This window comes from Xenopus laevis, chromosome 9_10S (genome assembly GCF_017654675.1).
Source record: "Xenopus laevis strain J_2021 chromosome 9_10S, Xenopus_laevis_v10.1, whole genome shotgun sequence".
NCBI classification, from domain to species: domain Eukaryota; kingdom Metazoa; phylum Chordata; class Amphibia; order Anura; family Pipidae; genus Xenopus; species Xenopus laevis.
Genome location: NC_054388.1, coordinates 53,950,500 through 53,973,928, shown reverse-complemented (window position 1 = coordinate 53,973,928; position 23,429 = coordinate 53,950,500). Strand labels below are relative to the sequence as shown.

Sequence of the window (23,429 nt, the reverse complement as noted above, 5' to 3'; positions counted from 1 at the left end):
ATATATTCCTTTCTGCCTAATCCCATGACAATCACATAATGTCACCATGTTGTGTCAGTATTGTGATATGGATTACATTGTCACACACATCAGTTATTAGGGGTCATTTACATAGATTCGGGGGCTCTTGCACCCCTTAGTGCTAATTCAGGAAGCACTTCTGTCCTGGGTCTGGTTTGGGGTGCACCTTGTGGCAAATAAAAATGCAGCAGGTGCAGGCTACACATGTCCTTATCGTTTGCCATAGTATAGGGCCCCTTAATCGCACTATTGGTCACATTGCCAAAATGGATTAAGGAATTGGGTGGATCACACACACTTTTCCTGAGTAAAATCACTTTGCGTGTCAATTTGCACCAATCTTTCCATGATCTCGGTATAATAACATCAACTTATAATAAATGAAATAAGGTGCATTGCATACAGTAAATTCTCTCTCCAGTGCCCATTGTGATTAACGTCCTTTATAAAGCAATCTTCTCCCGAAACCAGGCCGTGCATATATGTGGTAATTGCCTGATTCCTTGAGGAGGGCCCTCGAGATTATGAGCTCTGTTTTGTGATAAATTAACTTTTACTGAAATCTCACATCAAAGTCGTCCATTTCATTTTTTCCTAATTAACATGGCAGTTTCATTGTTCCCCGCGGCTTTGCATTTTTATAAGCTTTTACCTGTACACGCTCAGCCCACAGAGAGTACACGCAGGATATATAGGCACATCACAGGTTATTTGTGATGCAATATAATTAATTTATCAGGAATATGAACTAAAGGGACACTTAAGCTTCATTTATTTTTCCTTTGTCCTTGTTTGATTGAGATTGAGAGATGAATATCAGGGGCTTAACTACAGAGAAAGCAGACCCTGAGGCTACGGGCCCAGGAGGTACAGGGGGCTTCTATATTGGTAAAACAGGACAATCTCTGGATTTGTTGGGGGCCCAAAATTACTTTTCTGTGGGGCCCAGAAATACAGTATCTACTATCGGTAGTGATGGTCGAATAAATTCATCAGGCATGGATTCTTGGTGAATTTCTGTATTTTGTTGCCTGCGAATAAATTTGCGAAACTGCTGCAAAAAATTGGCGCGCGTCACAATTATTCAGACGCCCATTGACTTTAATGCATTTGGACAAAATAGTCGCTTGTGTAAAAATTGTCTTATTTTTCAACGTTTTGTGAATTTTTTCACTGTTTTGCAAATTTTTCGGTGAAATGGGACAGATTCGCCCATCGCTAACTATGGATACTAAGGCAATGGCACACTGGGCAATTTCTAGTTTCTTGTTGCCCCAGTGCATTATAAATGCTAGAAATCAGCCCAGGTACACTCCAGCAAGTTGTGTACTTGTCCCAGACAGAAGAGTCTCGCAGGTTACCAGGTGGGCAAAAAGAGGCTCCTGAAATTCTCATTTTTAAATCGTGATTTCTTCAGGGTCACCATAAGAAGCACAATGCCCCATACTAGCAGGGTTCTCCCCTCCAGGGGGGCTAAGTTAAGGACCCCTGGGCAGAGGGACCTGATAACAAGTAGAATGGAACCTCAATAAAAAAATGACCATAGATACATGCCTAGGGTCGCCACCTTTTCACTAGATCAACTCCAGACAGGGGGCAGGACGCATGAAGTTGGGGGGCAGATCTGGTGATGTTGATGGAAGGAGGTCAGGTGTGGGTCCTGTGACATCGGGGGCAGGGTTATAATGTGGCAATCAGCGATTGGCTGATCACCATGCCATTAACTTCAATAGCCTGTCCAGATTTCCTAATTTGGAATCTGGACAGGCAGTTTTCACCCGGACACCCTATACATACCTCACCTCAGATCCACCACAGTCATTCCCATTATACTAAAACCCCATCCTTGGCCTGCCCGACCCCAGCCCATATCTCACAAGTACACTTTGCACCTTTTTAAAGAGAAGATGGGGCATCTTAAATACAACTGGTGTCCAAAAATGTATGGAAAAGATAATTATCTAGTTCTACATACATAAGGAGCTAATAGTGGACTTCAGGAGATCCATCAACAAACATAGCCACTTACACATCAGTGGCACTGTGGTAGAGTAAGTAATCTCAGCTATACTGCAAAACAATCATCTAGTAACTCTGACCAAATACCACCATACAGCAAATATGTTCAGTGCTCCAACAAGCATGAAAACTGTATGAAGCAACTTATTTTTATCTCTCAAATAAATTAATGTTTCCTTGCTACTGTAGCCTGTGTAATACATTGTTCCTGCCTACTCTACAAACCAGTTCTAAGTACTTAAGCAATAAACTGCAACTTGATTGGTTGGTTGGTTAATATCTGGAAAGGGTGCGCAGCTCTGTCCTTTGAGGTGCCTGGTTGGCAATGTGACAAGACACATTCAACACTTAAAAATACTTTTCTTTTTATTTTGAATTATTTAACAGTAGAACATTTTACAGTCAAAACAAGTCTTTCCTGCAGCCCCCAAGTGAGCAGTACATTGTGTTAATTAATAATAGGAGATAGAACTGTAACCTTCTCTAATTGCTTTATATCCATGTGGCAAAGGCTAGCGCCACATGGCAGCCAGCAGGCCAGAATGAGTCATTACAGGGGTAGAAAATGGCTTAAATTTTGCTAATGATGCAATTCTCATTTATTTTACTGTCTTTTGTAGTGAACTAAGTGCCCCCAAAATAGTGATTTGTATCATTCACAGTGCTGATTTACAACCCCATGTACTATGTTCATTAAGAAATAATATTTCTGATGCGCTCATTGCTTGGCATCTTCACTGTGAGTATTCATTGCTGAACAAGGGCATTGTGGACCCAACAGAGGAATGGGAGCCAGGTGCCACCAGTATGCTTCAGTCTCCTATGGATGCCTTTTGCCCTTCGCTATGCAAAATTATTGCCTGGGGCACTAATTGCGGTGGTTTTTCTAAGTTGGGAGCTGTCCTTCTGGCTTCCTGAAAAATGCCTTCAGTGTCCAACAGATTCTTTATACCTGGTGCATATTTTTGTACCTTGGGACCCATTCAATTCAAGATAAACCAAATGAAGAACTTGCTAATTGTCAGATTGATGATTGTCAGAGGTCAGCTGATTGACAGTTTTAGTGATGAATGTTCAGTTTTGCCTGAGCTGCCTCACTTCTCTTGTACCTCGCACCCACCATTCTCATCTCAATTTAAATGATAGATAGAACCTTACTTTAATGGATAAAGCTATGTCTCACCAAAGATTTCAGGCTAATTGACCATCAAACTGGGTTATCAGAAGTATCTAGGAGAGAAATCTCACCCTAAATGGTCTTTAGGCTGAGGCCACTGGTCTTGACTCCCCTTGGAGGGACAGAACCACAACCTGGGAACCTCTGTGATATTATGGTATTGCTATAAGGGTTACTATAATCAGCCTCAAAAATAAATTAATATTATATTAAAGTCATAATTTAAAGAACTCTACAGGCACTCTCAAAAAAAGAGAGACTGCCCTGTCCTTTTATCCCTGGAGTTCATACTGGTTTTCCCAGGCAAGCTAAGACTGCCATTCTATCTCTCATTATGTACCACTGCTAATTCATTTCATGCAAAAAGGTTTTGGACTTCCATTATAGATCCACAACGTCCTTTATAAATCCACAAAGACCTTATTTTATTGTTGTTTAGAGGGTTATTAAATAAATTGCTTTAGATTGCTGTGCTTAAATTACCGGACAATGCATTTTTAAGATCTGGAGGAATGGTGCCTGTCCCGTTGTACTGCATTACTTGGCAGCTTGATATATATTATATAAAAATCCATAGAAACGGTTAATAAAGACATAGAGATGTTTAGGTGTCTATGCTGCTGTATATCAATCTTATCTCTTGACATGGTTACAAGTTATAACCTGCTACTATTTATAATCAACAGAGATACTGGAAACATTCTATTGTCTAAGTCCAAAATGTTCCCATGGTTCCCTACAGGTGACATAGCTGTATAAAAGTCATTTATTCTTAGGTGTGGAAGAGATCACTTAGAGTCATCTAGCAGATATTGGATGACCAATGAGACCTCTTACTGTGTATGGGTACTGGGGTGAATCTTCCTGCATTAAAGAAAGGCAGCAAAGTGGAGAATTTGTGGTATCCTGTAGATATCATGGACAAATCTCTCCAAAGGTACCTTAAGTTCATATAGATTTAGGCATAGGTTTAGAAGGTGAGTCCACCCATATTGTAGTCAGTGGGTTTTGCGTTCCTTTGCAGGAAATGGCGGCAGGGTTATGTTCAGAGATAATGTCTTTATGTCCACCAAGGAACACAGTTGGCTTCAGGTGAATGCGCTTCCACCATTTAGTTGTCTAGCAGGCAAAGTCCTCAAACACACCATGGTGCGTGTAATGCCGGTGATGATTAGGAAGCATTGTGGTGGCATATGCTCCTTCTGGGTGTCTTCCACGTGCTTCACACGGGCTCTATAAAAACATCAAAAGGACTGTTATCTACAAGCAGTCCTTTGCCCTTCACTCCATGTGTGACTGCCTTCTACCATTATTTCTTATAGATAAAGCCCACTTAGGATGGCATCTGAGTCCCACTTTGTCTTTCCCACTTAAACAAATCATACTTTCATCTCTTTTGGTACATGTTATACTCCTCAGTGTTTATCCATTAATCTGGGTCAAATCGTATCCCGGCAGTTACCTTTCCTTATTATCTAGTTCCCCCACCATTTTCCAGTATGAGTCTAATACAAGTTCTATGCCTCATGCTTCCCCTCTTCTCCCAGTCTAGTTATGAACATGATAAATTTCCTAAGTTGTAACTAATTTTCTCTCCTCCCTTCTTCCTCTTAGTCTCACCCTTCTGTCTCATACCATCCGCAACCTCTTCTTACCTGATCCTTGTTATCATCCAACACCAGTGTCGCTATATTCTCTGATGGCTTCTTTGCAGGAGATTGCTTTCTGCTAGCAACCCTCTTTACTTTATCTCTAATCACCTGGAGAAATTAGATTTATGATGTCAGAGGAAGGAATTTTACTGAGCACTGAAACATTTGATCAGCAGCTGGAAGGATCAGTGGAGTGACTATGAAAACTGGGTCCTTCCAGCTGCTGATCATTCCTGGAATATAGAATATTTAGGAGAGATAAGGGAATGAGCAGGATACAAATTTAATAGAAAAAAAAACTTATTGATAGACCATAACTCACCTCATACACATAATCCAAGATTTCCAGTATGGTAAGAAAACTGGCCCCAATAAATAGACCCATTTGGCCTCCAATGTCACCTGATGAAACAAACAAGAGTCTACACTTCATGACAAGTCCACAGTTCTAGAAAACAGTGTCCACAATCCTCAGCACTAACTAAATATCAGTTTGTCAACGGAAACATTTTTTGTCATATACATCCTCCATATTTCTTCTGTTGTGACTTGTGTAACTTCAATTGTTTTGTTTTGTTCATGAATTGAACAACAATTGAACAAGCCTTTCATCAAATGTTGGGTACCTTCATATTTTCCCCATATCTGGGCAGGTATGTATATCTAGATGATGACCTATAGAAACCTGTACTCAGGTATGGGTATGAGGGACAATCTAGACAGTAAGATGTGTTTCTAGCTGCAAAGGTCAATATTTGAGCCATGATGATCATATGCCATGATGATGATATGTGTTTGTACTGGCCTTCAGGTCTAGTCTGCAATCAAACCATGAAGTTTAGTAGAAATAATTAACTTACCTAGTAAACTGGGCAGGTCATATGCCTTCTTTTGCTCAATGATTTCATAGTTAAGAGCTTCAAAGAAGATGTCCAGAACAAGGAAATTCTCTCTTTTGATAAAGAAGACAGGAAAAAACTACTGAGAAAATGTGAAAGCGCTAAGGTTACAGACATACAGACTCATTTGTAAACTATTGAGATTTTAAATCTGATGCAAATGGGCGTAACATAATCCCATGGGTGGGTGCAAGTGCTCCATGGATGGGCCCTAAGAGGCCCAGTCTGCATTGAATAGGGCCACAGAAAATGCATTGTTGGATTCATAAATTAGCTCTGTTGTTTGCCCAAGGTTGTGTTGGACCTGGGTAAAAAAAGTATGTTGTTTTTGGCACTGATTTTTGTAAGCAGGGGCAAAGGACTTTTTAAATTCACTAGGACATCATATTCACCTGATGTAGGTCTCATTTTTATTGTACTTTCGAGCCAGATAACGAGCAGATCCCTTGTTGGGAATTCGAACCATGGAAATCTCCTTGCTGTAGCGAGTCAAGTTGCACGGGGTGGGACAGGAGCACTTTTCACTGGTATCTTCAACCATAGAGTCTGAGAATGGAGAAAGAGGATTGTGATTCACTGTAAAATATATGGGACATACACAGACAGATCATTGTACACTTGAATAGTCATGGTCAGGAGGATGCATTTACTCATTGATCTTCCCCTCCAGGTATCTCCTGCTTTCCAGGAATGGAACAGCGCTTCTCTAAATCTGGGGCTGGATCAGTGGCAATAAGTGCTCAGCCTGAAGACTAATTAGGGTGAGATTTGTGGTGAAAATATATGCTCTATGCCTATATATTCTTAGAACAATGGCTGAATTACTGCCTTCTTCAGGTGGGATGAGGAGCTCCCTGAGATTTTGTGTATGCAACACACTGTTTGCACAGTATAATTTATAATAAAATATTTTAATAGAAGGGATGTAGTTCTGCATTGAAATGCTGTTGCACAGTGAATCAGTGTGAGAGGCTTAAAGTGTCCTACAATAATTTCAGCAAGAGTTACAAGTCAGTGAGTGTGGATAAGTTTGTTTTAACCCTTTAAGTGCCAGCAGAATTTCACATTTTGGTTACGCGAAATGCCAGCCGTTTTTGAAACATTTTGTGCTCTCTCACTTTAGGGGCATTTTCTGAGGGGAAACCTATAGTTTACCTAGGAAAACTATACATTGTTTTTTTCGGTAGAAACTGAGCTTTCTAAATCTGCCTGAGTTTTCATGTATTTACACCTGTGCAAAAAAATTTATAGTGCTAAATACCAAAAAAAAATGAAAAATTACCATTTTTCATCGTATATCAATTTATACCAGAAAAATATTTCATTTTACGGATGAAAATCCAACTGATTTGGAAAGCCTTATGTCTCTCGAACGTGCCAATACCAGATATGTATAGTTTTAGGGAGATTTAGGATTTCTGTACAGCAAAAACTCCCGGCAGTATATTACCAAATTTTGAAAGCACTAAGGCAGAAAACGGCATGCTTTAGATTCCAAGGCAAAAAATCCTGAAACCGTAGGTTTACCCCAGAAAACCATACATTTTTGAAAAGTACACATTCTGCCGATTACAAAATGGGTAACTATGTCTCTCTACTCCCAACTACCAAACATAAAAGCTTGTCTGAACATAGCGGTTTTTCAACAAAAAATTCAAAATTCTGAAAAATCATTTCAAAGGTTTTATTTTGCTGCTCCGCATATCCCAAACTATATTAGGTACCAAGAAAAAGCACCTGAAATATGATTGCCAGGGGTCCACTGAACAGTTTGATACCCATTATGCATAGGTTTACCAAAGTATCTGGCATTTAGAGACACCAATATGTAGTTAGCACATCCAAATTGTTCAGGACTTTACTTCAGCTACTGAGAAATCAACACATTGACTGCATTTTTTGTGGGGTAAAAACACAGAAATATATGTTTACCCCCCAAACCCATATATTTTTGGAAAGTATGCATTCTACTGAATCTAAAATGGGTACCCATGCCTTTCTGCTCCAAACTACTGAGTCGCAAGGCTTTCCCAAAGTTGTCGGTTTTGGTGAAATATCTGAAAATTGCCTCAAAGCTTCAACTTCCCAGCACCATATCACCCATGTGTCATTACGTACTAAGAAAAAGCACCCTAAATATGATTGCCAGGGTTCCTCTGAACATTTTGGTGGCCATTGTTCATAAGTTTACCAAAGTATCTGGCATTTAGAGTCCCCAAAATGAAGTTAGCGCATACAAACAGTCCCGTGGGTAACTTCAGCTAATGAAAAATCAACACATTGACTGCATTTTTGTGGGGGTAAAAACACAGAAATATATGTTTACCCCCCAAAACCCATATATTTTTGGAAAGTACACATTCTACAGAATCTAAAATGGGTACCCATGCCTTTCTGCTCCAAACTACTGAGTCGCAAGGCTTTCCCACAATTGTCGGTTTTGGTGAAATATCTGAAAATTGCCTCAAAGCTCAACTTCTCAGCACCATATCACCCATGTATCGTTATGCACCAAGAAAAAGCACCCTAAATATGATTGCCAGGGTTCCTCCGAACAGTTTGGTGGCCATTGTTCATAGGTTTACCAAAGTATCTGGCATTTAGAGGCCCCAAATGAAGTTAGCGCATACAAACAGTCCCGTGGGTAACTTCAGCTAATGAAAAATCAACACATTGTCTGCATTTTTGTGGGGTAAAAACACAGAAATATATGTTTACCCCCCAAACCCATACATTTTTGGAAAGTACACATTCTACCGAATCTAAATGGGTACCCATGCCTTATTGCTCCAAACTACTGAGTCGCAAGGCTTTCCCAAAGTTGTCGGTTTTGGTGAAATATCTGAAAATTGCCTCAAAGCTTCAACTTCCCAGCACCATATCACCCATGTGTCATTACGTACTAAGAAAAAGCACCCTAAATATGATTGCCAGGGTTCCTCCAAACAGTTTGGTGGCCATTGTTCATAGGTTTACCAAAGTATCTGGCATTTAGAGGCCCCAAAATGAAGTTAGCGCATACAAACAGTCCCGTGGGTAACTTCAGCTAATGAAAGATCAACACACAGGAGAAAGCTCTCTGTTTAGTGCTGAATTAAGCATTGAAATTCCTGTTTGAGACAGGATTTTTTGTTATCACTTGGTGTGTGAATGTGTTGTCCACTTGGTGGGTGAAATTTGGGAAGTTTTGAGTTGATTTTCTTTACTAAAAATCGATTTTTCTTTTGACCCTGAAGGTGAGTGATTCCTAGCCCAGTTCCTTTCACTTGCTCTGGGCTACAAACTCACTGTTAGATCCCCTACCCCTCCCCCGCACCTGGGTGTCAGTTTCATTTGCATTTTTCTCTTGTTTCAGCACAAATTGTTTAATTTTTGTACAGATTGAGTGGATATTTTGATTTTGCACTCAGTTCTGTGAGGAGAGAAAGCTAAAGGGAGAAGGATTTAATATAAGTATAAATATAAAATCTTTCCAGCAGCAGCAGTGCAGCTCCCAGGCACCTGCTCACATTAACCCTCTCCCTGCCACAGCTTCTCAACTTAAAACTTACTTTTTTTGTTAATCAATAGTATAAAGCTTTCTTTTTGTGTGGTGTTGTGTAAAATAATGGGAGGGAATAAAAAGGAAAGTTATAAAAAAACATCTCTTGGTTCTAAAGCAAAAGGACCTGAAAAACCCAGCTGTAGCTCTGCAAGGAAACACCAGTCAGAGCCCATGTCAAAAAGCCCCATTGCCTCTACTTCTGCTGCTGCAGCCAATGTGAACCCTGCTAAAACATTTGCACACGCGGTAGCTACTGGCAGCAACCCTAGCCAAGTCACTGCTGGGGTAGAGAAGCTTACAAGGAAGCATGGGGTCAGATGCCTAATGTCAAGCACTCATGGAATAGAGGCTTATATAAAGGCTGCAGCTGAAGTGGTGGGCCACTCTGCAGTAGTGGCAGCAAGTAAAATGTATGGGAAAGCCATAATCTTTGCCCGTACTCTAACTGCAGTGCATACTCTGGTACAGAGGGGTATCACAGTGGGAGGGAGTTATGTCCCTGTAGAACCCCTAGAAGGATTGGGCACAAGGGTGGTTTTATCTAATGTGCCCCCTTCCTGCAAGACCACTTATTGTACCCCCACCTGCAAGCCCTTGGGGAGTTAAAATCAAATATGTCTAGAATACCCCTGGGATGTAAGGAGAGCAGACTGAGGCACGTCCTTTCCTTTAAAAGGCAGGTGCAACTACTTTTACCTCGGGGGCAAGAACTATTGAGGGGTCTTTCGGGGTTCCATTTGAAGGGGTGCTGTATAAAATTTTTTACAGCACAGAGGAAGTGAGGTGCTTCCTTTGCAAGAACCTGGGGCACACTCGCCAGAGTTGCCCCAAAGGGCAAATTAAGACCACAGCCCCTGTTCCTGCTCCCAGTGCCTCAAATAAAACATCTTATCCTGCTGGGACTATTTCAGGCAGGGTCCTTAAAGGGGATATCTCCTTCACTAAAGAACCTCAAGGTGGCTGTTACACAACCCACCTCTACAACATCCAAACCTCCTCCTTCTTCACTGAAGACATCTAAGGCTGCAGCATGTCTTACAATTGCGGCAAAAGAGAAGGGGGGAAAACATGTCAAAGCTTCCCCAGGGTCACAGTTGTTCCTACCACAAAAAAGTGTACCCCTGTTATGGGCACCCCTGAAGGTGTGGGGGTACCCATGATTGCAACACCTGTTGGGGTTGGGGCAGATAGTGGCCTTTCCTCTTCAGATGCCAAGAAAAAGAGGAAATTTAAATCAAACTGGCTGGTACCTGAGGAATGGGCATCAGTGGTTAATGATGGGGCACCCCCATCCAAGGGTAAAAAGGGCAGCAAAACTTCTGCTCCTCATGTGGTGACATTGTCTGGCCCAACTGTTGGTCACGATCAACCGGTGTCAGACCATGCACTCTTGCCTCCAGACCAGGTGGGGAATAATGAGGTTAATGGTCTGCATGGCCTTGAACATGGCAGTGTTGGTTTCCCCACAGAGTCAGGGGTGCAGTATCTGCCTCAAAATCATTTGGAAGATCTTCCCTTGGAGTGTAAAGAGACACCTAATGAGACTCCTGCAGAGTGGGCAGTCAGTGTTCCTGAAGTGCTGAGATTTGGCAACTGCAACCAGCCTCAGTTTTTAGTGCCTCAGGGTATTTCACTCCAGGAGGGGGAGAATATTGGGCTAACCCCCATACAGGACCCTGCAGATAAAACTGCTGGGAAGGATGGTGAGGGTGGAGTTGTAAATACGGAGGAGGGTAGCCAGACAACCTCTACTGTTCATGCTAAAATCTCTCCTCCCTTGTCTTCAACTGACCCAAATGTTATTGCCATCCAGAAAGCACAGGAGGTAGTAGAGAGGGCAGAGGCTAACCATCGAGCCTCCAAAGCTCTACCTGTTGCTGAGGAGCTAATTAGTTCTGTTGCTCCTGTGTCAAACACTTCCAAATGTGTTTCAAGTGAAGTTGAGGGAACACCTGAGCCATTGCAGGGTCTCCAGAAAAGTGATTCTGATACTTTTCCTGTAACAACTTGTGGAGAGATTCTCAAGCTCTAGTGGAGAGGGGAGATTATCAATCCCTTAGCCAGGAAGAGCTCATGGATGAGGGGAACATCGAAGAGGAGGTTGACATAGGAGTGGCAAATCCTTCTACCCCAATCATCCCTGCTGAGGAACTCAAAAAGTTTCTTGAGAGCACCCTTGGTGTTAAATTAGAGAAGAAGATGCACATGGCTCTGGAGAAGTGGCATGATTTGCCTTTAGTTATCAATTCTGTGAGACAATACATTAAGGTCATAAAAGAGGCCAAGAACTATGGAACAGCGGAATATCTCCGTATAATGAAGTTTCAACAAAAAATGTTTGTCTCATCAGACCTTGATGAAGGTTAAAGCACTTCCTAAGACTCAGTAATGGCCTTGAGTATAAGCACACTTAATACTAATGGCTGTCGGAATCCTTTCCGAATGTTTCAGGTACTCTCCTTTCTACGTCAAGGAGGGTACTCTGTGAGTTTCCTCCAAGAGACCCACACCACTCCAGAGCTTGAAGCAAGCTGGAATCTGGAGTGGAAGGGAAGGGTCTTTTTTAATCACCTCACTCACCATGCGGGGTGGTGACCCTTTTCTCAGATTCCTTCCAGCCAGAGGTCCTGAGTGCTACCTCTGTCATCCCTGGCCGTCTATTGCATCTTCGGGTCCGGGAGTCAGGTAGAACATATAATCTAAATGAATGTGTATGCTCCTACTACCGGACCAGGGAGGGCACGGTTCTTTGAAAGTTTGTCAGCCTACATGGAGACAATTGACTCTGATGAAGCCTTGATTATAGGGGGTGATTTTAATTACACCCTTGATGCTCGAGATCTGCAATGTACCCAAGAAAAGAGACTCGTCTGAGTCCGTTTTGCGAGAACTAATTGCTCCATTTCTCCTTGGTTGATGTCTGGAGAGAACAGAACCCAGAGACGGTTGCCTTTACCTATGTCAGGGTGAGAGATGGTCATGTTTCTCAATCCCGGATTGATAGGATATATATATCGAGCCATCTCATGTCACGAGCCCAGTCGAGCACCATTAGATTGGCACCATTTCTCAGACCACAATTGTGTATCCCTGAGAATGTCAATCGCACCATCTCTGCCAAAAGCTGCTTACTGGCACTTTAAACAACAGTTTATTAAAAGATGAGGGTTTTGCAAAGTCAGTCCGGGATACATGGAGAGGCTGGAGGGCCTTTCAGGATGAATTTGCCACATTGAAACAGTGGTGGGATGTAGGCAAGGTTCACCTAAAAGCTCTTGTGTCAAGAGTATACCAAAAGTGTGAGCGGGCAGACGCAATGCAGAGATTGAGGCACTGAATGGGGGAGGTGCTTGATCTTGAGCCAACAGGCTAATTCAGGCTCTGAAGACCAAGCCCTTCAGTGTGAATATCTAGAAAGGAAAGAAGCGCTGCGTAACATGGAACACGACAGGCTCGTGGTGGCCATTTGTGGCGAAGCCGGATGCAGTTACTTTGTGATAATGGATCGTGGGTTCCCGGATTCTTCTATGCTCTGGAGAAGAAGAAGGGGAACCGAAAACAAATCACATGCCTTTTTGCGGAGGATGGAACCCCCCTTGAGGATCCGGAGGCTATCCGGGACAGAGCCCGGTCCTTCTATCAAAACCTTTTTTCTCCAGATCCCATCTCTCCAGATGCCTGTGAGGAGCTATGGGATGGGCTTCCAGTGGTCAGTGAGAGGAGAAAAGAGAGGTTGGAAACACCAATCACTCTAGATGAGCTCTCTCAAGCACTCTGTTTAATGCCCCACAATAAATCTCCTGGGCTTGACGGACTGACCATAGAGTTCTTCCAGTTCTTTTGGGATACTCTGGGCCCTGATTTCCATAGGGTCCTAACTGAGGCCTTCAAGAAAGGTGAGTTGCCACTTTCGTGTCGTCGAGCAGTTTTATCACTACTTCCTAAGAAGGGGGATCTCCGTCTTATTAAGAACTGGAGACCAGTCTCACTGCTTAGCACAGACTATAAGATCGTGGCCAAAGCTATCTCACTTAGGCTCAAATCTGTGCTGGCAGAGGTGATTCATCCTGACCAGTCCTATACAGTCCCTGGTCGGACAATTTTTGATAATGTCTTTTTAATCCGAGACTTACTACATTTTGCGAGAAGGACTGGTCTATCTCTTTGCTTTTCTCTCTCTGGATCAAGAGAAGGCATTTGACAGGGTGGATCACCATATCTTATAGGCACTCTGGCAAGCCTATAGCTTTGGCCCACAGTTTGTGGCTACCTGAAAACAATGTATGCCTCTGCAGAGTGTTTAGTTAAAATCAACTGGTCTCTGACTGCACCTCTGGCCTTTGGACGAGGAGTTCGGCAAGGATGCCCTTGTCGGGACAACTGTACTCGCTGGCCATTGAGCCCTTCCTGTGTCTCTTAAGGAAAAGGCTCAACGGGACTGGTGCTCAAAGAACCTGACATGAGGGTGGTTCTCTTCAGCCTACGCTGATGATGTAATTCTTGTGGCCCAGGACCTAGTTGATCTTGAGCGGGCACAGAGTGTCAAGAGTCTACGCTGCTGCCTCATCTGCCCGGATCAACTGGTCCAAGAGCTCAGGCCTTCTGGAGGGTTCTCTAAAGGTAGATTTCCTGCCTCCTGCTTTTCGTGACATCCTCGTGGGAGAGTAAAATCATTAAATATTTAGGCGTCTACCTATCAAGCTGAGGAGTATCCTGTCTCACAGAATTTCATTGAACTTGAGGAAGTGTGTTCTAAACGCGCCTTGGAAAGTGGAAGGGTTTTGCTAAAGTACTTTCTATGAGGGGGAGAGCTTTGGTGATTAATCAGCTGGTGGCCTCTCAGATCTGGTACCGGCTGATATGTCTTAAGCCCAACCCAAGAATTCATTGCTAAGATCCAGAGAAGGTTACTGGACTTTCTCTGGTTAGGAAAGCATTGGGTTTCTGCAGGTGTCTCAAGCCTCCCGTTGAAAGAGGGAGGGCAGGGAGTCGTGTGTATACGTTCTCAAGTGCACACCTTCCGTCTACAGCAAATACAGAGATACTTGTAATGCCAGATCCTTCTCCACAGTGGTGTACTCTAGCATCGAGTTTTTATCGCCAGGTACGAAATATGGGAATATGACCGGCAATTGTTTATAATTGAACCTGAGGGTTTCCTAAGAAATCTTTCAACCCTGCCGGCTTACTACCAAGACATGCTAAAAACCTGGAGCATGGTATCCGTGTTAAGGCAAGGAGCCATTGAAGGGGAAGACCATTCTAAATGAGCCCCTACTTTACAATCCATCTTTTAAGACTAGGATGTTAGAATCCATCAGCATCCGACGTCCGCCTTTGCCAGGCTCGGTTAACCAGAGTTGGAGATCTTCCTGGATTTTGAGAAATCAGATTGGGTGGACTCTCAAGCAGTTATGCAACGCATGGGATTCCTCACCACTAGGGTTCCACACCGTCTTCTCCAAGGAAATCAAGGACACAATCTCTCCTGATTCTCACCCTCAATTGATGGGGTTTTACATGCTGAGAGCCACGTCCACGCTTGGAACTCCTCACCTCCATGACATAAATAATGCACCTAAAACCCGTCAATCCCCCAAGCACCTCCTTCCCCAACTTGAGCCAGTTGGAGAATTTTCCATTGACACGCTTTCATGATATAACAAGAAAGCTGTTGTACTCTCTAATGCTTCACACTGTACACTTCCTTGCCCTCATCTCCCGATATGATACCATCTGGAGACGTGTGCTTAATGAGGGTGAAAGACCTCAGTGGCGAGCTCTTTATTCCAGTTTGGTGCCTAGACCAACTGGAGACTTGAGTTGGAAAGTGCTGCATGGTGCATTGAGCACGGGAGAGTATTTAGCTCGTTTTACAGACTCCCCAGCTGCTTGTCCATTCTGTGGCAAAGGAGAGTCTGTGTTTCATGCTTATTTTACGTGTGCCAGACTGCAACCTCTATTGGCTCTTTTGAGGAAGCTTTACCTGCAGTTCTGGTTACACTTTTCCCCTCATGTTTATATTTTTGGACGCCCAGTATCCCGGGACAATAAAGAGAAAGACCTTCTCTCCAACTTGCTCCTGGCTTTAGCTAAATTAGTCATCCATAAATCTAGAAAGCAATGTTTGGAAGGTGGGAATCCTCTGCCAGCAGAGGTCTTGTTCCAAGTGCTGGTGCGTTCCCGCATCCGAGCAGAGTACACCCAAGCAGTGTTTACTGGTCGGTTGAAAGAATTTGCTGACCAGTGGGCAATAGATGGGGTACTTTGCTCAGTATCCCCAGACCTGGTTTCTGTTCAGACACTTCTCACACTCCATATTTAAGTGCACTTTAATTTAAGTGACAGTTGTATTTTAATCAGTTAATTATCTCCTTTGAGATGTGATTAACTTTGGTGAGCAATCACTCACCTGCAATTTGAATAATATATCAGCTAATGAAAAATCAACACATTGACTGCATTTTTGTGGGGTAAAAACACAGAAATATATGTTTACCCCCCAAACCCATACATTTTTGGAAAGTACACATTCTACTGAATCTAAAATGGGTACCCATGCCTTATTGCTCCAAACTACTGAGTCGCAAGGCTTACCCAAAGTTGTCGGTTTTGGTGAAATATCTGAAAATTGCCTCAAAGCTTCAACTTCCCAGCACCATATCACCCATGTGTCATTACGTACTAAGAAAAAGCACCCTAAATATGATTGCCAGGGTTCCTCCGAACAGTTTGGTGGCCATTGTTCATAGGTTTACCAAAGTATCTGGCATTTAGAGGCCCCAAAATGAAGTTAGCGCATACAAACAGTCCCGTGGGTAACTTCAGCTAATGAAAAATCAACACATTGACTGCATTTTTGTGGGGTAAAAACACAGAAATATATGTTTACCCCCCAAACCCATACATTTTTGGAAAGTACACATTCTATCGAATCTAAAATGGGTACCCATGCCTTATTGCTCCAAACTACTGAGTCGCAAGGCTTTCCCAAAGTTGTTGGTTTTGGTGAAATATCTGAAAATTGCCTCAAAGCTTCAACTTCCCAGCACCATATCACCCATGTGTCATTACGTACTAAGAAAAAGCACCCTAAATATGATTGCCAGGGTTCCTCCGAACAGTTTGGTGGCCATTGTTCATAGGTTTACCAAAGTATCTGGCATTTAGAGGCCCCAAAATGAAGTTAGCGCATACAAACAGTCCCGTGGGTAACTTCAGCTAATGAAAAATCAACACATTGACTGCATTTTTGTGGGGTAAAAACACAGAAATATATGTTTACCCCCAAACCCATACATTTTTGGAAAGTACACATTCTACCGAATCTAAAATGGGTACCCATGCCATATTGCTCCAAACTACTGAGTCGCAAGGCTTTCCCAAAGTTGTCGGTTTTGGTGAAATATCTGAAAATTGCCTCAAAGCTTCAACTTCCCAGCACCATATCACCCATGTGTCATTACGTACTAAGAAAAAGCACCCTAAATATGATTGCCAGGTTCCTCCGAACAGTTTGGTGGCCATTGTTCATAAGTTTACCAAAGTATATGGCATTTAGAGGCCCCAAAATGAAGTTAGCACATACAAAGTCCGTGGTAACTTCAGCTAATGAAATCAACACATTGACTGCATTTTTGTGGTAAAACACAGAAATATTGTTTACCCCAACCCATAATTTTTGAAGTACACATTCTACGAATCTAAAATGGTACCATGCCTTGCTCCAAACTACTGAGTCGCAGGCTTCCAATTGCGTTTGTGAATATCTGAAATGCCTCAAGCTTCAACTTCCAGCACATTCCATGTTCATACACTAGAACCTAATATAATAGGTCTCAACAGTTGTGCCATTCATAGTTACCAAATATTGGCAAGAGCCCAATGACCATAAAATTTCCGTGGCCTCTGAATAACACGTGTTTTTGGAAACCAAAATAGGACCCAACCATATATTTTGAAAGTACATTCTACGAATCAAATGGTAATGTTTCTCAAACTGACGCAAGCTCAATCGGTTTGTAAATTCTGAAACTCAAAGCTTAATTCCATTATGCCATTTATTACGCATAAACATCTAAATATACCAGGTCTACTAACATTTGTGCCAATTGCATAGTTACCAAACTATTGCACAGAGACCCCAAATGAAGTTAAATTTCACGGCTACGCGTGGCTACTTCAGCAATGAAAAATCACACATTGTATTTGCATTTAGGGACCACTAACAGTACAAGACCCCCAGAAACCATATATTTTCAGAAAGTACACATTCTACAGAATCTAAATATGGGTAACATGTTTCTCTGCAAACTCACTGCAAGTCGCAAGTCTGCACAAATCGGTTTTTATCGAAATTCTGGAAAATGTCAAAAGCTTAACTTTTCCCGCATTAATTGCCCATTGTATATTACAGCATAAAGCATCCTAAATATAAATGCAGGGTCTACTAAACACTTTGATGCCCAATATGTGCATAGATATACCAAACTATGTGGCGCACAGAGACCCCCAAATGACACATGTATAGACATTTTCACGGCTGACGCGCTGGCTGCTGCAAATAACACCGGTGTGTGTATTATGCGACATTAGACCCCTAACAGTACAGAGACCCTAGAAAACCATATATTTTCAGAAAGTACACATTCTGACGAATCCAATATGGGTAAATAAGTGTTTCTACTGCAAACTGCCAAACTGCAAAGCAATGCTGAACATAACGGTTTTTATCAAATTTCTGAAAATCGTCACAAAGCTTGAATTTTACCCCATTATATGCCCCACATTTCGTAACGTATCAGCATAAAACATCCTAAATATGAACGCCAGGGGTCTACTGAACACTTTGATGCCCAATATGCATAGATATACCAAACTATGTGGCGCACAGAGACCCCCAAATGACAATAGTGTATATACATTTTCACGGCTGACGCCCTGGCTGCTGCAATATGAGCACCTGGTGTGTGTATTATGCGACATTAGACCCCCATAACAGTACAGAGACCCCAGAAAACCATATATTTTCAGAAAGTACACATTCTGACGAATCCAATATGGGTAAATAAGTGTTTCTACTGCAAACTGCCAAACTGCAAAGCAATGCTGAACGTAACGGTTTTTATCAAATTTTTGAAAATCGTCACAAAGCTTGAATTCTACCGCATTATATGCCCCACATTTCGTAACGTATCAGCATAAAACATCCTAAATATGAACGCCAGGGGTCTACTGAACACTTTGATGCCCAATATGCATAGATATACCAAACTATGTGGCGCACAGAGACCCCCAAATGACAATAGTGTATATACATTTTCACGGCTGACGCGCTGGCTGCTGCAATATGAGCACCTGGTGTGTGTATTATGCGACATTAGACCCCCCTAACAGTACAGAGACCCTAGAAAACCATATATTTTCAGAAAGTACACATTCTGACGAATCCAATATGGGTAAATAAGTGTTTCTACTGCAAACTGCCAAACTGCAAAGCAATGCTGAACATAACGGTTTTTATCAAATTTCTGAAAATCGTCACAAAGCTTGAATTTTACCCCATTATATGCCCCACATTTCGTAACGTATCAGCATAAAACATCCTAAATATGAACGCCAGGGGTCTACTGAACACTTTGATGCCCAATATGCATAGATATACCAAACTATGTGGCGCACAGAGACCCCCAAATGACAATAGTGTATATACATTTTCACGGCTGACGCGCTGGCTGCTGCAATATGAGCACCTGGTGTGTGTATTATGCGACATTAGACCCCCCTAACAGTACAGAGACCCTAGAAAACCATATATTTTCAGAAAGTACACATTCTGACGAATCCAATATGGGTAAATAAGTGTTTCTACTGCAAACTGCCAAACTGCAAAGCAATGCTGAACATAACGGTTTTTATCAAATTTCTGAAAATCGTCACAAAGCTTGAATTTTACCCCATTATATGCCCCACATTTCGTAACGTATCAGCATAAAACATCCTAAATATGAACGCCAGGGGTCTACTGAACACTTTGATGCCCAATATGCATAGATATACCAAACTATGTGGCGCACAGAGACCCCCAAATGACAATAGTGTATATACATTTTCACGGCTGACGCCCTGGCTGCTGCAATATGAGCACCTGGTGTGTGTATTATGCGACATTAGACCCCCATAACAGTACAGAGACCCCAGAAAACCATATATTTTCAGAAAGTACACATTCTGACGAATCCAATATGGGTAAATAAGTGTTTCTACTGCAAACTGCCAAACTGCAAAGCAATGCTGAACGTAACGGTTTTTATCAAATTTTTGAAAATCGTCACAAAGCTTGAATTCTACCGCATTATATGCCCCACATTTCGTAACGTATCAGCATAAAACATCCTAAATATGAACGCCAGGGGTCTACTGAACACTTTGATGCCCAATATGCATAGATATACCAAACTATGTGGCGCACAGAGACCCCCAAATGACAATAGTGTATATACATTTTCACGGCTGACGCGCTGGCTGCTGCAATATGAGCACCTGGTGTGTGTATTATGCGACATTAGACCCCCCTAACAGTACAGAGACCCTAGAAAACCATATATTTTCAGAAAGTACACATTCTGACGAATCCAATATGGGTAAATAAGTGTTTCTACTGCAAACTGCCAAACTGCAAAGCAATGCTGAACATAACGGTTTTTATCAAATTTCTGAAAATCGTCACAAAGCTTGAATTTTACCCCATTATATGCCCCACATTTCGTAACGTATCAGCATAAAACATCCTAAATATGAACGCCAGGGGTCTACTGAACACTTTGATGCCCAATATGCATAGATATACCAAACTATGTGGCGCACAGAGACCCCCAAATGACAATAGTGTATATACATTTTCACGGCTGACGCGCTGGCTGCTGCAATATGAGCACCTGGTGTGTGTATTATGCGACATTAGACCCCCCTAACAGTACAGAGACCCTAGAAAACCATATATTTTCAGAAAGTACACATTCTGACGAATCCAATATGGGTAAATAAGTGTTTCTACTGCAAACTGCCAAACTGCAAAGCAATGCTGAACATAACGGTTTTTATCAAATTTCTGAAAATCTTCACAAAGCTTGAATTTTACCCCATTATATGCCCCACATTTCGTAACGTATCAGCATAAAACATCCTAAATATGAACGCCAGGGGTCTACTGAACACTTTGATGCCCAATATGCATAGATATACCAAACTATGTGGCGCACAGAGACCCCCAAATGACAATAGTGTATATACATTTTCACGGCTGACGCGCTGGCTGCTGCAATATGAGCACCTGGTGTGTGTATTATGCGACATTAGACCCCCCTAACAGTACAGAGACCCTAGAAAACCATATATTTTCAGAAAGTACACATTCTGACGAATCCAATATGGGTAAATAAGTGTTTCTACTGCAAACTGCCAAACTGCAAAGCAATGCTGAACGTAACGGTTTTTATCAAATTTTTGAAAATCGTCACAAAGCTTGAATTCTACCGCATTATATGCCCCACATTTCGTAACGTATCAGCATAAAACATCCTAAATATGAACGCCAGGGGTCTACTGAACACTTTGATGCCCAATATGCATAGATATACCAAACTATGTGGCGCACAGAGACCCCCAAATGGATATATAGTAGATAAAATTTACAAGGTAAAACAAAATAAGGCAGTAAAGAGTGAAATGCAAAAAAATCCAATAAAACCACAAAAATCAATGTTTTTTTTCCAGACTAGTGTTATCGGCCATCAGAATCACAGTTTGAATATTTTAGCTGGGCCAAACAGGTTATACGGCTAGAAACAAGTGAACACAACATACGCAGAGCTGAAAATGCAATAAAATGGCTAAAAATTCAATAAAATGGCTAAAAATGCACCAAAATACCCAAAATTGCAATATAATCACCGAAATAACATAAAAAAGATATTGCACAGTACGGTTAGCGAATACACTATTCGTAATGGCAATAAAACATTTTTTTCAGCCAAAAAAAGAGACGATGCGATAAGAAAAAAAAAAAAAAAAGCCACAATGCCATGTATGTGCGTGTGCGTGTGTAGAATTGGTAAATTACATGTTATGTGCGCGTGTGTGCGTGTGCACGTGTGTGTAAGTGCAGTGAGTGTAAGTGACCCCCCCAATCCCCAAAAATGTATGTGTAAGTGTGTGTAAGTGTGAATCTAAGTGTCTATTACTGTAATAAGTGTGTGTTGGTGTGTTTGTGTGTGTAATTGTTGCACTAACCTGAAAAAGTCGCTGGAGACTGTTGCACACGATCAGGAAGAGGCCCTGGAAGAAATCTGCGACGTCTTCTGTGTCTCTGTGCTGTGGGGGCGGAGATCTCCGGCGCGGTGTAGGCTGCAGCAGCAGGACACGTAAGTAGCACGTGCCTGCTGCTGTTTTTGGGCCCCTGGGCGATCGCGCCCCAGGGGCCACTCGATCCCCTGCTCTGCTCGTTGTCTAGGGGCAGGGGATCGAGCAGGAACGGAGCGAGCGGCTCTAACAGCCGCTCCTCCGCTTCTGAACCCGGAAGTGCTGCAGAACGTAGAATCTACGTTCTGTGGCATTTCAAGTTACTTTTCCACAGAACGTAGATTCTACGTTCTGTGGCACTTAAAGGGTTAAATGACAGTGTCTTCCCATATCTGTAATCTTTTTATGAACTAACGAGGACCAATGATTGGATTGTATTCACTTGAAAAAAAATTAACAGCCAGAGAGCTAGAGCCATATGTCTAGGAGCCCTTTAAACAAATTGGGTCTTTACAAGTCTGTTTTTTCTTGGGCTGTGTCTCATCCAAAGTCTTCTGAAGGGTCTTATAATTTTTGTATAATAAAGCAGGAGGCCTTGAGCTAAGGGAAGGTCATGGTCCAATGCCTTCTTCCCAAGATACTCCTTTTCTTGTCCCAAATACAACTTGTACGTATGATGATCCTACCTGTTGTACCCATTCTTTCAACTGCTGCTCTGTGAGCCCCATTTGATACTAACCCCAGTATGGTCACCCAGCAATGTGTGTGAGAGATGCTATGAAAGTGAGGATGACACTACCTAGAATGTGGTCAGCACACATATACAGCTTAGGAGAGCAGATTGTTTCATTTCCTGGGAAAGAAAAACAAAAATTAATTATTTTCATTACATAGAATTTCTAAATGTGTCCAAAGTCAGACTTTATTCAGCACCGCAATAAATTGTTCTTTGCATCTCATCAACACATTTTCCTTAAAGGCACCATCACAGCCAAAATCAAACACACATTAACAATCTGACCAGTACAAGCTAAACACATTTAATCAAACTACATATATAGTTTTTTGAAAAAACTACAGGTTTTAAAAAAAATCCCTTACTTTGTCAAATGGGTTCTTTCACTGAGGGAGGCCATACTGTGACTCTAATATGCAAATTTCAGGAGCATGCTCAGATTGTAACACTGCTTAAAGTATTCTACCCAGAATGCCTTGTTTAAGTAAACTCCTCCACTAGAAGTATCAGGAGATTTCCCTATCTTGTCCCCTGCTGGTGATGATATTATGTAAATGAAGGGCACACACTAACTTCCAGCAGGTGGCAGCACTACTGAACAGCAGCTAACACACCGGTTTGGCTGATTTGAAAATAGCTTAGAAGGGTTGATAAGCAAGCAAGGAATTTCAACTGAGCATGTGCGAGATTTCAGAGCTACAGTTGGCTGGGAAGATATAGGTAGGAGGAGCCAGTGAAATCCAAGATGCCTGCCTCAGCTAGAACTGCAGTGGAGATAGGGGAGATCTTGCAGAAGGAATAGTGAGCTGATCATTTACATTATACAAACAATTCTAACTGTTTTAAAAATCGGATTTCTTGAACTTTCACATAGTGTATTTGATTTTGGTCACGATTGGTGCCCTTTAAGTAAGTAAACATCCTGTATCTGGGAGGGAGCAGGTCACTTTTTTCAGCAGTGGCTTCTTCACTGTCCGGACTCTTCATTTATATAAGTGGCAATTCAGTGGGGCCTCACTGGCCGAATTCCTGGAGCACCAGAGGGAATTTCTAGCAATCACCAGGCAGCATTTAATGGTCT

General features: G+C 42.1%; 1 protein-coding gene across 1 annotated transcript in view; it reads right to left on the bottom strand.

The window, feature by feature from the left end:
- Window positions 1–2,388: 2,388 nt before the first annotated feature.
- The window catches only part of asic4.S (acid sensing ion channel subunit family member 4 S homeolog), a 130,602-nt gene continuing 109,561 nt past the window's right edge, over window positions 2,389–23,429 (bottom strand). The window contains exons 5-10 of the mRNA XM_018238736.2: window positions 22,412–22,465; window positions 6,161–6,314; window positions 5,730–5,821; window positions 5,192–5,271; window positions 4,873–4,977; window positions 2,389–4,450 (exon numbers count right to left, since the gene is read on the bottom strand). Of these exons, the coding sequence (XP_018094225.1) occupies window positions 4,337–4,450; window positions 4,873–4,977; window positions 5,192–5,271; window positions 5,730–5,821; window positions 6,161–6,314; window positions 22,412–22,465 (599 nt within the window). The 3' untranslated portion in view covers window positions 2,389–4,336. The remainder of the gene's footprint in view (window positions 4,451–4,872; window positions 4,978–5,191; window positions 5,272–5,729; window positions 5,822–6,160; window positions 6,315–22,411; window positions 22,466–23,429) is intronic.